Source organism: Calypte anna, chromosome 7, assembly GCF_003957555.1.
Source record: "Calypte anna isolate BGI_N300 chromosome 7, bCalAnn1_v1.p, whole genome shotgun sequence".
NCBI classification, from domain to species: domain Eukaryota; kingdom Metazoa; phylum Chordata; class Aves; order Apodiformes; family Trochilidae; genus Calypte; species Calypte anna.
Genome location: NC_044253.1, coordinates 2,127,205 through 2,142,020, shown reverse-complemented (window position 1 = coordinate 2,142,020; position 14,816 = coordinate 2,127,205). Strand labels below are relative to the sequence as shown.

Here is a 14,816-nt window from a genome sequence, read left to right as displayed (position 1 = left end):
GCTGTATTTTTGTAGCTCTTACAGAAATATTTCCCATCTTCCATATATAAATATTTTTAGTACTCTTTTATAAAATGCATTTTTTAAAAGTGTGTAAGCAGAGAGGAAAGGTCAAGTGAAGGAACAGAAAGAAATCAAACCACTGAAACATTTGGGCTTCTTCCCCACATACCTACCTAGTACATTGCACAACAACAGTGTAAGAACATGAGAATGGGGATAAAATAATCCCTTTCCCCAAAATTTGGCCAAGAGCAGATATCCAGAGGAGAGGGAGAATACCAGAACACACTGAGGAGAGCTGCTTCACCTCCAGCCTCTGCCTCCCACCAGAGCAGAGCTCAGAACCTGCTGGACCTGGTGTATCTGTAGTGTAACCACTGCTGTTCTTACTCCAGGTTGTAGCCTTAGAGTTACCTGATGTGAATACTTGATCTCCCCAAACAGGTTTTTGATGAATTGGAGCTCTAAATAACTGGGGTGAAGTCTGGCCAGGATGTTTGCTCAAGAGAACCTCAGTGTCTCTTTACAGGAACCTCTTGGCCACAGAGGTTTCAAAGAGCTGCTGTCTGAGTGCCCTGACTAAAAGTATTTCATTTGTAGAGAATTCAGCTCGTTTTGGTAACAATTTGAATGCTCAAGAGCTCCTTCCTCAGCTCCCCAGGTTACAAGTCAGTTTTTAAAGTGAAGGCAAATGGAGAGACCTCAAACTATCAAAGTTTAAACAACACTGGTGAAGTTAGGTGTGCAAGCTCCCTGTCCCAGGGGACTCACAGACACAGTAATTACACTTCCATTTCTGTATTAACATCACCACATTGGGTATCCAACAGGTGACTGTTTTGACAAGCTCATTTTTGGTAACTTTTGTAAAGAGGTGAAGCTTTTTTCATTTGCATTCCTTAGGAGTTTTATACACTTAATCCCCAGTTTGTGGATGCCAACAGCAAAGCCACCACCTTTAATTCTGAGTCTTCTGTGTACATTGTGTCAGCATTGTGTAATATTCTGTTCAGTGGCACAGATTTTGTTGTATTCTGGGGGAAAAAACCTGGAAATGCAGAAAGTGCTGCTCTTGTATTGCTGTCAAGGTATTTGTGGAGGCAGCAGGAGAGGCTGCTTCAAGTTCTTCATCAGGATCACCTCTCTCATCAGAAGGCCTTTAATTTAATTAGAATAACTTTAAATTTAAAAACAAATATATATATATATATAATTTTCTCCAGCAAGAAGTAAACGACCATTCCAGAGGTCAGGTTTTGGGGTTGGGAGGTGGGATACAGGGGAATCTGAGAGGTGAAAATGTGCTGTATAATATTTCCATTTTTAATTGAAGATGGAACTCCCAGGCACAGTGGCTGCACGTGTGCAGGCACCTGTGTACACCTGCAGCCTTCAGATGTTCAGGCAGCCTGGTCTGAAGGGAAAGAAAAAAAGAAAGACAACTCACACAATAAAAAAAAAACAGCTTGCAAACCAAAAAGAAATAACCCTGAAAATCAAATGGCTGTCAGAAATTCTGGGCTTAAAAAAATCCTGAATGGTTGCAGTTCATGGGGGGAGACACTGGCAGCAGTTCTGGAATTGTATTTTGGAATTCTGGAATTGCAGAGCTTTCTTACAACACCTCTGAAAGGATTTGTGTACCCAAATGTTAAGCTCTGTACTGTAACAGCACTTTCGCTCGTGGTGCTTTGTGTGTCCTCTGTTCTTTCTCTCATCCATAATTTGATTTTTGTTTCCATTTAAAAGAGTGTGGGTATGAAATGTAATGATGCTCTGTCTGAAGAGAGTAAGAATGGTGTTTCCCTAAGAGAAGGGAGGAATCTGGCACCTTTGTGTCCCAAGGAGCTCTGGCATTTTGGCAAATGAAAGAGGAGCCCAAGGGGAGTGCAGCAGGAGCAGCTGAAGTTTCTGAAAGGGAAGGAAGGAAGCCTGAAGCTCCGTGCATCCTGAAACAGGAGGATGTGGATATCACTAGGAAATTAATTGGATTATTATCCAAATGATGTCACCTGCACAGGAACAAATCTTTGAGAGCTGTGATGTGACAGTGTGAGCAGGAGCTGTCTCTTGTTAGTGCCTTTCACAGGGATTGTTACAGCACAAGTGTTGTTCTCTCACCAGTTGAACTCAATTTTTTTTCAACTGAGCTTTTGGGGTTCTCCAGGTACCAAGAGTTGTGATTTCTCAATGTCCTGAAAATCCCACGTGTATGTGTTTAGTTAGTGTTGTAGTAGCTTCTTGGAACTGAAGGGATCTGATATTATTCATTCCACCACAGCTGCTGGAGTTGCTTCCAGTGCCTTCTGAAGTTAGCAGTTGGGTACTACTGCTCCAAAAAAAAAAAGTGCTGGCAGGATTTTTACTGTTCTACCACCACAGAACTCCAGGAATGAAGATACTGATTTCCTTTTTGTTATCCAGACATGGCATTAGAGCTTCATAACAATAATTACCAATGGACTTTCATCTCTATTTAAGGGCAGAGAGATACAAACCTTTGCAGAGTCTGTTCCTTATGAACAGACACATCCCTGGTGGATATATTTCATGTACAATTCAGCATTTGTGACAAATCCATCATGCAGTAAAGTGTCTGAGGTAAAGGATCAGGATGATTTTATCATTGCCCTTTAATTCTCTTCAGTTTGAAAAATCCAAGTTTCTTCTTTAGCTGTTTTTCAAAGGTTCTGTAAAATGAAGGCTTGAGCTGTGGTGTGTTGCAGAGAGAGCACCAGTGCCTCCAGTAATCCCATTTTAATGTAGGAAATGTAACATCTAAGCTGCTGGAGCTGGTCTGCTCATTCTGGGAGCATTTTCTCCTGTTTATCCTTGGAAAAGCTCTGCAGGTTTGATCGAGTGTTCCTTCTGTCTGCCTTTGTATTTTCCCCAAAGTCTGATTAGGAGAGGAATTATTTGAAGTATTTGCAGTCCCCCATTGAAAGTTCTCACCATTTTAAGGGGAAAGAGCCATAATCTGTGACATAATTGAATTTATTGCATGAAAACAGAACTCTTGCCTCCTCCCCCTGTGCAGCTTTGCCCAGGAATGGTTCCTGTACATCCCTGGAATGTCACTGGTCCCCAGGTTCATCCTCAGATGTGAAATTTGCTCTGAACATGGATTATGTTGGGCCTCATGTCTGGAGATTCTGACAGCTTGCTCACTCCTTCACTTCACGTTGTCACCTCTGAAATTCAGTCTCATTGTGAAGATAAATTATTTAGTAATTGAAAGGCTGGCTTTTCAAGGGAATTTGCATTTAAATTTCTTTTTGGGATTGTATATAGGCCTGCTTAATAAATTTGTATGTATGGAATTAATTTTCCTCGTGTCAGGACACCAGCTGTACTGGTTAATGAAACAAATGCTATTAAAGGTTCTTGGGAAGTTATGCAAAGATTAAAAAAAGAAGTCAAGCCAAACACAGCAACGCTGACAAAGAAAAAAGGAATTTCTCCTTTCATTTTCTGGAAACTGATGCCTTTAAATACCTTTCTGTTGGGTGGTTTTACAAGCAGAAGTGACTGAGCCAAAGGAAAACAACGTGCAGAGTTAAGGGGACAGTGTTTTGAGAATGCAAATGGTAAAACCCAATGGATGATGGAATTAATCTTGTGTTTGTACTGTTGGTACTGGTACTAACTGGTTATCTGCAGTGGTTTCTATGCAGCTTCCTAGAAGGTTGCAGTTCTGGGTGATTTTAAGAGAACTGAAATCTCCAGTTAAGAGCCCATTAAACACCAGCTCAGCAGCCCTGGTGGGCACGTGCTCAGATTCATCCCTGACTCAGCTCAAGTATGTGCTTAAGTAACCAAATTTGAACAGACCTTTCTCAGGACCAATAAATCAGCCCTAGGAAAGGCTCCTGGATTCACAAGGCATAACTAAAGCTTGTCCCCCTGCCCACCCCTCTTTTAAGCCTTTTAACTTAAGCACATACTGGGGATCTTTTGAAATAAGAATGAGTTGGCTGAGCTGGGGGCTTGAATACTCCATGCAGAGATGTGAGGTGATGTGAAATGCTTTGGTCTTGATGGGAGCTGTAAAAATTGTCTGTACTGGGCAACTTGGTATTTAAATGCCTTGCAGGTGGTCTCTGAGGTGTAAAACACATCTGTAAAATATGAGTCCAGACTTGACTTGAACAACAATGTTCCTTTTAGTCATATAAAGACAAACAAGGATTTAAAAATATTCTTTTCCTTCTTAGTTTTGTTCTCCTAAGTGTTGTGGGGTTGGTGTTTCTGTAGTGATGGTGTGGACATCTGTAGAAATTACCATCCATAAATATATGTACGAGGGGGTGTTTGTAGCCAGAAATTCATTTATCCTTTGCTGGGAAGGTTGGTGTCTTGTGGATGCAGTGCAAATTAGGCTCCATGATAATGCATGTCTAGCAGTAAAAGCAATGTTTAATAATTGCAGGTCTGGGTAATGTGGTTTGGTGTTCATACCTTCACTCAGGTGGAGCCAGAGAAGCTGAAGACACTAACAGAAGGTCTAGAAGCTTACAACCGAGCCAGAAAAAGGAACAGAAAGTGAGTAATTTGTTTCCTGGTGAAATGGAGTCTTTAAATTCTTCTGTTTTCTAAGACTTTTCCACTGGGGAGCTTGGCAGATGGGCCAAAGTGAAGAGTTAATTTTCTGAATTCCTTGTGTGGGTTCTGATAATCACCTGAGATCTTTGAGATCTGCATTTTTAGTGCATCTTCTGATATTTACAGTAGCCTTTGGAAAATGTCAGCCCACTTGTCTCAGCTTTCATCTGTAGGATTTCTAATTTACAGCCAAAAAAAAAAACCCCACATTATTACATCAAAACTATCCTGACCAAATCTGCTTTCTAACAAGAGCTGCCCCTCTTATCTCTCCCTTTCCCTCTGGCAGCTGCTGATGCAGGCCGAGCATGGGTTTATTCAAATAAATTCAGGGTTTTTCCTCACAACTTGTGAAATCTGGCTGGTTTTAACCAGACCAGGGGCTCAGTGTGGAGCTTTCTGTAGTGCCAGGCATGTAAGAACTGTTTGGTTTCCTCTTGCCTCGTGTTTATAAATAAACAAGGAGAGCAGGACCCTGAGTAAGTATTAGGGCATGAAGCATCAGCAGAGACAAAAAGAGGCAAATGGGGGGAGAGGGAAATGGTTTGGAGAAAGAGAAATAAAATCTGGGCAGCTGTAAGAGAGCAAAGTAGGAATTATACTGTGATTGGATTTGTTCTAGGGTGCTGTTGCCTGTTCAGTGTTGCAGTGAAAATATATTTCTGTGCATCTGTGTGTGAATTTAAGGTCAGGCTGCAGTGCTGGAGCCCAATGCCCACAGGCTTAAAGGAATTAAATAATTATTTGCCTGCAGCTCCTTTTAAGGTGCAAGCTTGCCTTCTATTTATATGGCAGGCAGTGCTTAAGAGAAATATTTTTATGCCAAGGAGGCAGTGCTGGGGGTTGGGTTTTTTTATCAAAATAATCCTCAAAATATCTGACTGGTATTAAGGGTACTGGAGGGTAAGGGCAACTCCCAGTTACTTGCTCAATGTCCCTGAAGAGAAACAGGTGACTCGAGGAAGGTGACACCTGGAGCCAGTTCAAAGAGGTGTTAAAGTTGAGATAAACAGAATTATTTCAGAAAATCTCCTGAGTTCTGATTGGTATTTGTGTATTTAGCAGTCTGTGGGGATGCTCTGCAGTTCCACTCAAGCCAGTGGCCTCTTTGGAGGCTGCCTGGTTCTGCCCTGTTGCTTGCTCTGTGTCTCTTGGGACACAGAAGTCCAGATTTTGGGAAACATTTAGCATTCCATTTAATTCTACACCTAGAATACTCCTGGTTCTGTTCCCTACCTGCAAACATCCTCAGCATTTTTGCAGATCACCCACTGGCATCAGGCTGAACACTTCTGCAGGGAAGATGACACGGGTGGAGAAACCCAGGAGAAATGTATGTTGAGGGAGCAGGGAGTAGCAGCAGAGAGGCCCAGCATGTGGAGCAGAGCAGGGCTAGCAGCCAAATCTTCAAAATTACATTCAGATAACTCCATAAATTCTTCTTCATGGTCCTACAGGTCTTATCTCAGCCTTACTATATTGTCCAGCTTTTTCCTTTGCTGCACAGTCTTGTTTTAATCTCCAATAATATATATAATATATATTATTTGATATATAATGTGTTATTAGATGTATAATGCACATCAATAGATATGTAGTATCAATAATATGATAGATACAATATTAGATCTTAACTAGAAAATCATTACAACAAAGTGGAAACTTAGATTTAAAATGTCTGCAAAGCTGAAACCTGTACTAAAAAGGGATGTAACAGGATGCAATTCCAGTTGCACCTTAAGTCCAGTATTTGTGAATTAATCCAACCTTAAGTACTAGTTTTTAAAAGAGAAATGTTTTGTCTGTTCAGTTTCTGGAGTAGCCATAGTCAGATGTTGCACAGAGCTTTGTAACTTCAACTAATTAAATAAAACATTTTCTGTAGCAAGAAAGTGTTAACTTGGGGATATCTCAGAGGTGTGAGAGGTGTGACTCCTAAACCAATGTATTTAAAATTAAAATATCAAAAATTGTGATACCTACAGCTCTGTTTGCATGACTGCAAACCTGATGCACATGTTTATCTGGTGCCAAATCCTCAGCTTTTGCCTGCAGTAAATGGATATTTCAGCCATGGGCACTTCTGAACCTTTGATTTGCTCAGAGGCAGATCAGCATCTTCACAGTAAAATGAGCATGGCAGCAGTACCTGAAGACTACAATTCAAATGCTTGTGTTTTTAATAGTTTCATCTGGCTGTTTTGCCTAACAGCAAGAATTTTATAGCTATTGTAACTCGGGTGCGTTGCTGATAGAGCACAATGTTGATTAAAAAACTTTACATCACATCTTAGGTGACTTGGCACCTGAAATACACTTCTAGATGACAGGCAAGTCAGCAGTGTTAGCAGTTATTTAGATCTCTGCATTATAAATGGAGTCTTATTGCCTTTCCAGGCTGCCTCTGAACAACAAGCATTCTGTTCATCATTTCTAGTACCTGAGGTGCCTTCCCTTCCCCAGGCTGCAGAGCTTGGCTCTGCTTTTGCAAGCAGTGGGCTCAAGCAGCCCAGAAACTCAGGCAGACACATCAAGCTCTGTGTGCAAGTTTTTGTTTCAGTTTCTCTTATCATTTCTTTGCTTGATTTAAACTCCACTGGAGACTGGAGCCCCACTGCTGTGCTGAGGTCAGTGAGGCTTCCAGTCTGGTTTATGCAGCCCATGCCCTGGGGTAGCTCTGATGACCAGTGCAGGGTGGTGTCAGGGAATATCTTCTTTGAATAACAAAACCAGACCTTCTGATCTCCTCTTTTCATCCCCCAATGGCAACGAGAATCATTTTGCTGAATTTCACTGGTCATGTGGCTCAGCTCTGCTGTTACTTGCCAGGCTTTGGCAAAGCTTTCAGTTGCCCCAAACCTTTTAAATCCCAAGGAAGGAAGGATGTCCCAGCTGACAGGATGAGCTTGCTTGGTTGAAGGGGTTTTTTAGGAAGTGTCTCCCATCTGTGAGGGACAATCCTAGTGACCCAACCATCCATGGCAGCAAGGGATGAGCTCTTCTCTTCCCTGCCTTCCCAGGGTGAAGGCAGCTCTTCTCCTCTCCCTCCTCCTCATTCTTCTCCTCTCTCTCCTCCTTTCCTCCTCTCTCTCCTCCTCCCCCTTCTCCTCTCCCTCCTCCTCTTCCTCCTCCTCTTCCTCCTCCTTTCTCTTCCCCTCTCTCTCCTCCTCCCCCTCATCCTTTCCCTCCTCCTCTCCCTTCTCCTCTCCCTTCTCCTCTTCCTCCTCATCTTCTTCCTCCTCTTCCTCCTCCTCCTCCTCCCCTCACCTCTGCATCTTCAGAGCAGGGATAACAGAACTTTGGTACCTCCTGAGGACATGATGGCTGCTCAGAACTTTGGTCTCTCCCCTCCAGGATATTTCTTGCTCTCATCTCACATTCAGCCATTTCTCTTCAAGTTCATTGCTCTCCTAAATGTAGGAGAGAGCCACTGAAAAACAATAAATATGTTATTCAGCAGCTTCAGATGGCTGCTCTAATTACAAACTCATGTCGTCTGCTCAAAACTTCTCCATTTTACACCAAGAGATTGAGTTTTTATTTCAAATTATATGTAATTACATCTTCTAAATGAACCTGTTCAGGTGAAGTCACGAATGAACCAGCCTGCCTAAAAAAAAAATAAAAAATATCTAGACATGCCTGCTTTTAAGCACAGATCCTCAGCAAGGTGCTGACAAGCAGTAGTAACTTCTACTCAAGTACTGAGTTGCTGGCTTGAAACTCTGGAGATGTGAACAGGGAGCTGCAGAAGTGCAACCTGTGCAGAAAGTGGTGCTCAAGTGGGAAACCTTTTGTAAGAAGAAATATCCCTAAATCCAACCTGTTCCTCTGCAGTCAGATCTGTATGGGGGGTGGCCAGTGACTTGGGGTAACTTTTGGTTTGGAGGCTTTCTCTAGAATGTATCCAATGAATTAATGTGCTTGTTACTCATTTTTTTAATTATTGAACTTTGTTTTCTGTTGCTCAGGATTACTGATGGCATTCTTTTTTTCTTCTAGAAGTGGAAAGCTAAATAACCATTTAGAAGCTGCTATACACGAGGCCATGAGTGAACTAGACAAAATGTCTGGGAACGTAAGTTTCTCCTCACTATTGCAATAATCTCCTTTTTCTGTGTTGCTGCACATCTGAAGACTTGGGAGTGTTGGTTTGGGTTGCTTTCTAACAGAAATTTGGGTTCTCTTTTCTTAAATAATATGGGATTTTCAGTATTTCTCTTCCATTCAAAACTTGCAGCCAAATGTCTAATAAGAAAAATGGGGAGAGTTGTAGAATTTGACTTGAATTGCCAATTAGATTATTTTTTTACAAAGTGAGATTCCTGGACGTGCCTTTACCCAGGGATCAGCTCCAGTCCCACTCCTACTCCATGGATATATAAAAAAAATCCATGGGATACAAAATCAGGCTCATTTGAGTAGCAAGGCAGTGAAATCACATTTTAAAACCTCATTCTGTTGAACATAAAACTCTTGGAGAAAAAGTTTTCCTTATGTGAAATAAAAGCTACTGTTGGGAGAGGTAAGAGGATTCCTAACATCAGATCTCACCGTTTTCTTTCTAAAATTATTTCCCTGTTAATTTGCAAGCCCCAAAGCTTTCTGTCTGCTGTGTTATATTGGGTTCTTGCATTCAGATTGAAAACATTGCTGTCGTTTCATTGAAGCACACTTAAAAATTCCAAAAAGCACAGCATATGTGACCTCCCCCTGGTCATTAATCCAGTTATTAATTATGAAGCATTTGAATATAGGAAAAAAGTCTTTTACCTGATACTCAGTGTGGTATCAGGTGAAAGTTTAGTGGAAGTGCTTGCACATGTGCATATTTACAAGCAGCAATAAAACCTGGGGAAGAGAGCTTCTGGGGTATATAATAGGAAATGTAACCAGCACTGCAGGCTCAGAGCCACTGAAAAACAATAAATATGTTATTCAGATGGCTGCTCTAATTACAGACTCATGTCTTCTGCTCAAAACTTCTCCCTTTTGCACCAAGATGTTGAGTTTTGATTTCAAATTACAAATCACACGTGTGTTCCTCTTGCCTTTGTAAGGAGAAGGAAAGGAGCTGAGTGTGGGGCTGCTGGAATGAAACTGGGTGTGTGGTGTTTGGCAGACACATCAGCTCTGGGTTCCACCACCACTTGGATGTTTGGGCTGGCTGGTTCTGCTGAGACATTTTTTTTTATTTTATTTTTTATTCCATTTATAAATCCAATCACACCCAAAACTCTGTGCACTGTGCATTTTAACTGTGGGATAAACTGGCTTCAGGGAAATTGCTGTAATTGGATTTGCCAGCCTGGTTGTTTGGTGCTGCAGACAAGCTGAGGTACCAGCCTGCATGTCAGCACAGGGGCTTGATTTATATTTTAATTATCTGGTCACAAAATTTGTGATCAGGGTTTATTTCCCTAAAGCTGATGATTCCTAGAAACACTCAGGGAATCGCAGTTCTCTTTTTAGTGACTTGCATTTTTTTTTTTTCCTCAGCTGCAACCGCTCAGGCATTAATTACATTCTCATTTTTAAAACACATGCAAAGCAGCTAATTAGCTCCGAGCGTTCTTTGGAAGAGCTGATAAATACACAGTCAGTGTCAGCGGGCTGGAGGAGCTCGGGATGGGCGCAGGGAAATAATTCAGCGCATTGCTGAAGGATTTGTTGCCTCTTTGGAAGCTGCAAACTCCTCTCGGCCGAGCAGCAGCTGCTTCCCACCGACAGATGGTGGTGGTAACCCGCGCCAGGATCCACCGCCTTCCCCCTCCTCCTTTCCCCCTTTTCTCCCAGCCCTGCCGTGTTTTTTCCTGAGCAGTCGGTGCTGAAAACCTGCTCCAGCCTCAGATTAATCCCCCATTTAGCTCGGGGTGGAATATTTCCTATAAATAATGAGATGAAGGCAGTTCGGTGCAGGCAGCCCGTTCCTGCTGGGCTCTTTGTTTTTCTCGCCTCCTCATCCCCACCCTGTTGCTCTGGGATGGGGATGCAGCAGGGTTTGTCTCCCAGATGTGCAGCTTTAGGTTCAGTTCCTCGTTTTTTGGTTGCTTTGGCTCTACCTGGTGCCTTCCTCCAGGGCAGCAGAGGTCTGAGAGGCACAGTCTGCAGCATCAGCCTCTTCAACTCCTTAAACTTTTGAAGTTCCTTTTAGTTTGGGTTTCTGTGTAGACATCAAACTAATAAAAAGTGTTTCAGAGCAGCACCTCAGGCAGTGCTGTAACTCGTTTATTACTGGCTGCTTCCTCTGACCACTGTTCTTTACTAACTTTGTAAATATACTTATTTTTAGGTCCACCAAATCCCCCAGGGAGACAGACAAGTGAAGCCTCCAAAACCCAAGAGGAGGAAGATCTCTAGATAACATTGAATGTCTTTGTTACTGGTCCAGTACTTATCAGAATAAACGTGCACATAAGTCTAGCTTGTAGGTATTGATATAGACGTGGTTATATCAATATTTATATGAAGACAGATAGAAACCATCACAGGGTGCTACGTGGATTAGTGGTACAATATTTTTGATGATTAGGAGGGATAGGGGTTGCTGGATAAGCCAATCAGAAATCTTGAGAGGTTGCAGTAACAATGTCAGATGATTACTGAAATTTTTTTTTTTTTTTCTATAATACTAAAATTGTGATTATAAGAAATAGTCCAAATGTTTCTGAGAAATTTTCATTGTGTATATAGATAATACAGAATTTCATGGTGATATCTGAAATGTAAATATTGTACAATATTGTCATGTACAAGCGTACCTAATGCACACTTTATCTTTTATTGTACAAAAAATAGTGTACAAAATTCTTTGGTTTCTATTGAGTACACATACAAGAGACTACCAGTGTAAAGTGATAAATAAAAATACAGCCTAAATGCTTTTATATGATAATGTAAAAGATGCTGTTTTTGTATTTAACAGCAGAGAGAAGGCATGATTATGTATTACCTTAATTCTGACATCCCCTTCACACCACTGAGTGTCCATTGAGACTGTCTGGTTGGAATGAACCTTTCCTGGAAGGACTGTGCTCCATTGCAGGGCTCTGTAGGAGAGTGCAACCTCACAGATTCCTAACAGGATGTGGGATCACAGCTCTTAATTAAGGATTCAAAGGCAGCAACTTAGCAGTTGCTTTTTTATTTACTTAGCTTTTAAAGTAGAACGCTGTAGATTTTATTAAAAAAAAAAAAAAAAGATAAGAAAGGGAAAAAAAAAAATTAGATGGACTATTTTAGTCAACCATTTCTGTAGTTAAAGTTTCATAGCCACCTGATGAACTAAAACAGTTTTTATCTCCCCCCATAACGTTGACCCCTCCAAGCCCCTGGCTTCATTAGCTGCAGTGACCTGACCTCATCAGCCATCCTGTTTGCTCTGAAGGGGGCAGAGGCCCTGCTCCAACGATGTGATCAGGATTGATTACACCTTGGTTTTCCAGCAGAATGGAAGGGGGTGCTCCCTGCTCCCTCTTCCTCGTAAAAGGAATTCCAGCATCCGTCCATCTCACAGTATTAAAAACAAAACAAAACAAAAAAAAAATCAAGGGTGGCTTACAAAACTCTTAGCAACAGTAATTTTTATCAGTATTATGTAACATATCAGATTTATTTTATTTAAAAAGAATTATTTATACCATTAACAGATTCTTATATATATTAATGTGGCTGAAATGTGCAGGTTAAATCTATTAACCAAATTATTTATGTTATATTAAGTGAGAAATGTGAAGCATATGTAGAAAAAAAACCTAATACACTACAGATTTAAAAGTCTAAAGCTATGAGCCATTATAAAATTAACAAACAGAAGTGTAGCACAACATGATTACCACTTTGATTTTCATTTTTTTTTCTTTCCTAACACGGATGGTGGTGATGGTGATGGAAGCCATGACATCCTCTCGTCATCCAGGCTCCCCACAATAACTCAGCTCACCATTCCCAAGGTGAGGGCTGTAGCCTCTTCATCCAGGACCACCACTTACCTCAGATTTCCTTTTTTTTGGTGTTTTTTTTTTTCCTCCTCCCCCCTGGATTCCCAAATCTTGCTCTCTAGCTAAGGCCTGGCAGTGATCAGCACCCTGGCGGGATCTCCACTCTCCAGACCCCTTCCCTGGGCACCTCGGGGCCTTTCTCCTCTTCCCTGAAGGACATCACAAGGACAAGGGCACTACCTCTGGGATGGCCCCTGGGCTCTCAGGGGGTACAAAGTGGCTTTTTCCCCACGGGGTGGCCGTGTGGGCAGTGGGGTGCCAGGGTGGGAGCCCCTCCTTGGGCAGGGTTGGTTCATTTGTCTTTCCTGTAACGCCACCGTCCACCAAGCAAGTTCATGTTGGAGTGATTTCATGAATGATTTTTAATTTTTTAATTATTATTATTATTATTTTTAATTAGATTATTTTTTTTTCTGTTGGTTTGGGTTTTTTTGGGGTGTAGCTTAGCCTGGCAGTGGCTGTGTTGGTTTTTCAAGAGTTGATGTTGTCTGTCCTCCATCCCCCAACTCTCTTCCCTCCCTCTGGGTCTCTCCACACCCTCCCCGTGGGGTCTCAGTGTCCTGGTTTGTTCCTTCCCTGGAGCCCCTTCCTCCTAGAACCCCGTTTGTACCCTCCCTTCTTTTGGCAGTTTGACCCTTTAGGTTTGTACCTTCTCACCAGTGTTCACTTTACATCAGTAGGACATGTAAAGTATTTTTTGTGCACTTGATTTCATGGGTTAATAATAACAGCATTGATGTGGGTGCTAGGAGTAGTTTGTTTCAGTCCATACCAATTTTATTTTATTTTATTTTTTTTCTCTCTCTCCTTTAGAGGTTTTTATGGTTTCATGTAAGCAGTTAATGTAAATATTGTGAGCATTACAGGTCATGCAGTGTTGTAACATTTTTAAAAATGTTGCACCTACTTTGCAATTAAAAAACTGGTCACTCATACTTGAATTTTGCCCATAGAGCCATTTCTTTCTCTTTGCATTAAAGCATAATATACTTTTTTGATGGAGGCCCAACCCTTCTTTCTACCTTATTATTTTTTGTTCAATAAATCTCTATTTTTTCTAACAGAAGACTTAAAAAAGGAAAATTTAAAAAAAAAAAATACTTTTTGCCTACTTTCTAACTTAAGAGAGAATTCCTATATTTAAAAGGTGAAAAACAAAGGAAAAAAAAAAGCAAAACTTACTCCATTGTGGAAAGTGGAACAAGATTTTCTTTGTCATTAATATGGCACCATCCCAGGAAACTGAAGTGGCTGAGTACAGTGAGCCCCACGAGGTCAAATCAGCATCTGGGAAGCTTAGGGAACACTGGGATTCTCTGAGGATGTAAAGTGTTGCATATTCTTGTCTATTTATTTATTTATTTATTATGCTTTCTTCTGCTTAAGTGGGTGACAGTGTGGTGGAGTCATTGGGATGACCTTCAAATTAAAGGAAATAATTCCTCTTTCTATTATGGTGCATTTTGTGAACACCATAAAAAAAAAAAAAAAAAGGAAAAAAAAAATCATTTATTTCAATGGATTTTTTTTCTTTCATGTTTTCATTGCTGCCAAAAAACCTTTGGCTGGTATCAGCTGCAAAAAAGAATAGCTATGTAGTTAAAAATAATCAAAAGAACCAAACCCCACCTCTGATGTCCCAGGTCTACAATACAGTCTGAGGTTTATGGAGTTAAAAAGAACTTAAAATCTAAAGGTGTTTCCTAACTCAGTTTTGCAAAAGGTTTGTAAGTCATGTGGTATCCTTTTGGAGTCCTTGAGTTTGATGGTCTAGAGATATTAGAGGGCTCGTGGTGGACTGAATTACCTTAGGCCTGCTACCTTTCTTAGCTACAGTTTGTATTTTGCTATGTAGGGTTGTAATGTGAGAGTTCCAGAAGAGCAGTAGCAGAAAAGTGCTTTTCTATTTTTAAAAAAAACAAAAAAACTTTAAAAAAAAAAAAAAAAAAAAAAAGCAAAACGAAAGGAAAACAAAACCCATTCTAGTCTTACTAAGAATTAGAGATTTTTTTAATATCAGTTTTGTAATTTTTTGATAAAGTTGTCAATATTATGATTAAATCACCAGAAAAAAAAGTTCCTGTGCTGTTCTCTTCGGGGCAGGGCCTCTCTCTTCCTTTCTACTTCCAAGATGCCATCACTGGGACTCCCAGGCTTCAAGTGGGCACAGCTATCAAATTAAACAGCACCCAACAAGGTTGAGGTTGATTT

At 40.9% G+C, this 14,816-nt stretch overlaps 1 protein-coding gene across 9 annotated transcripts in view; it reads left to right on the top strand.

Annotated features, from left to right (window-relative positions):
• Positions 1-11,492, top strand: part of MBD5 (methyl-CpG binding domain protein 5) — a 136,686-nt gene extending 125,194 nt beyond the window's left edge. For 6 of the 9 annotated variants that reach the window (XM_030454760.1, XM_030454761.1, XM_030454757.1 and 3 more), the window contains 3 exons: positions 4,433-4,545; positions 8,608-8,683; positions 10,898-11,492. In XM_030454760.1, coding sequence (XP_030310620.1) covers positions 4,433-4,545; positions 8,608-8,683; positions 10,898-10,969 — 261 coding nt within the window. In that variant the 3' untranslated portion in view covers positions 10,970-11,492. The remainder of the gene's footprint in view (positions 1-4,432; positions 4,546-8,607; positions 8,684-10,897) is intronic. The other 3 variants (XM_030454763.1, XM_030454765.1, XM_030454762.1) reach the window with 1 other exon arrangement.
• Positions 11,493-14,816: the final 3,324 nt, after the last annotated feature.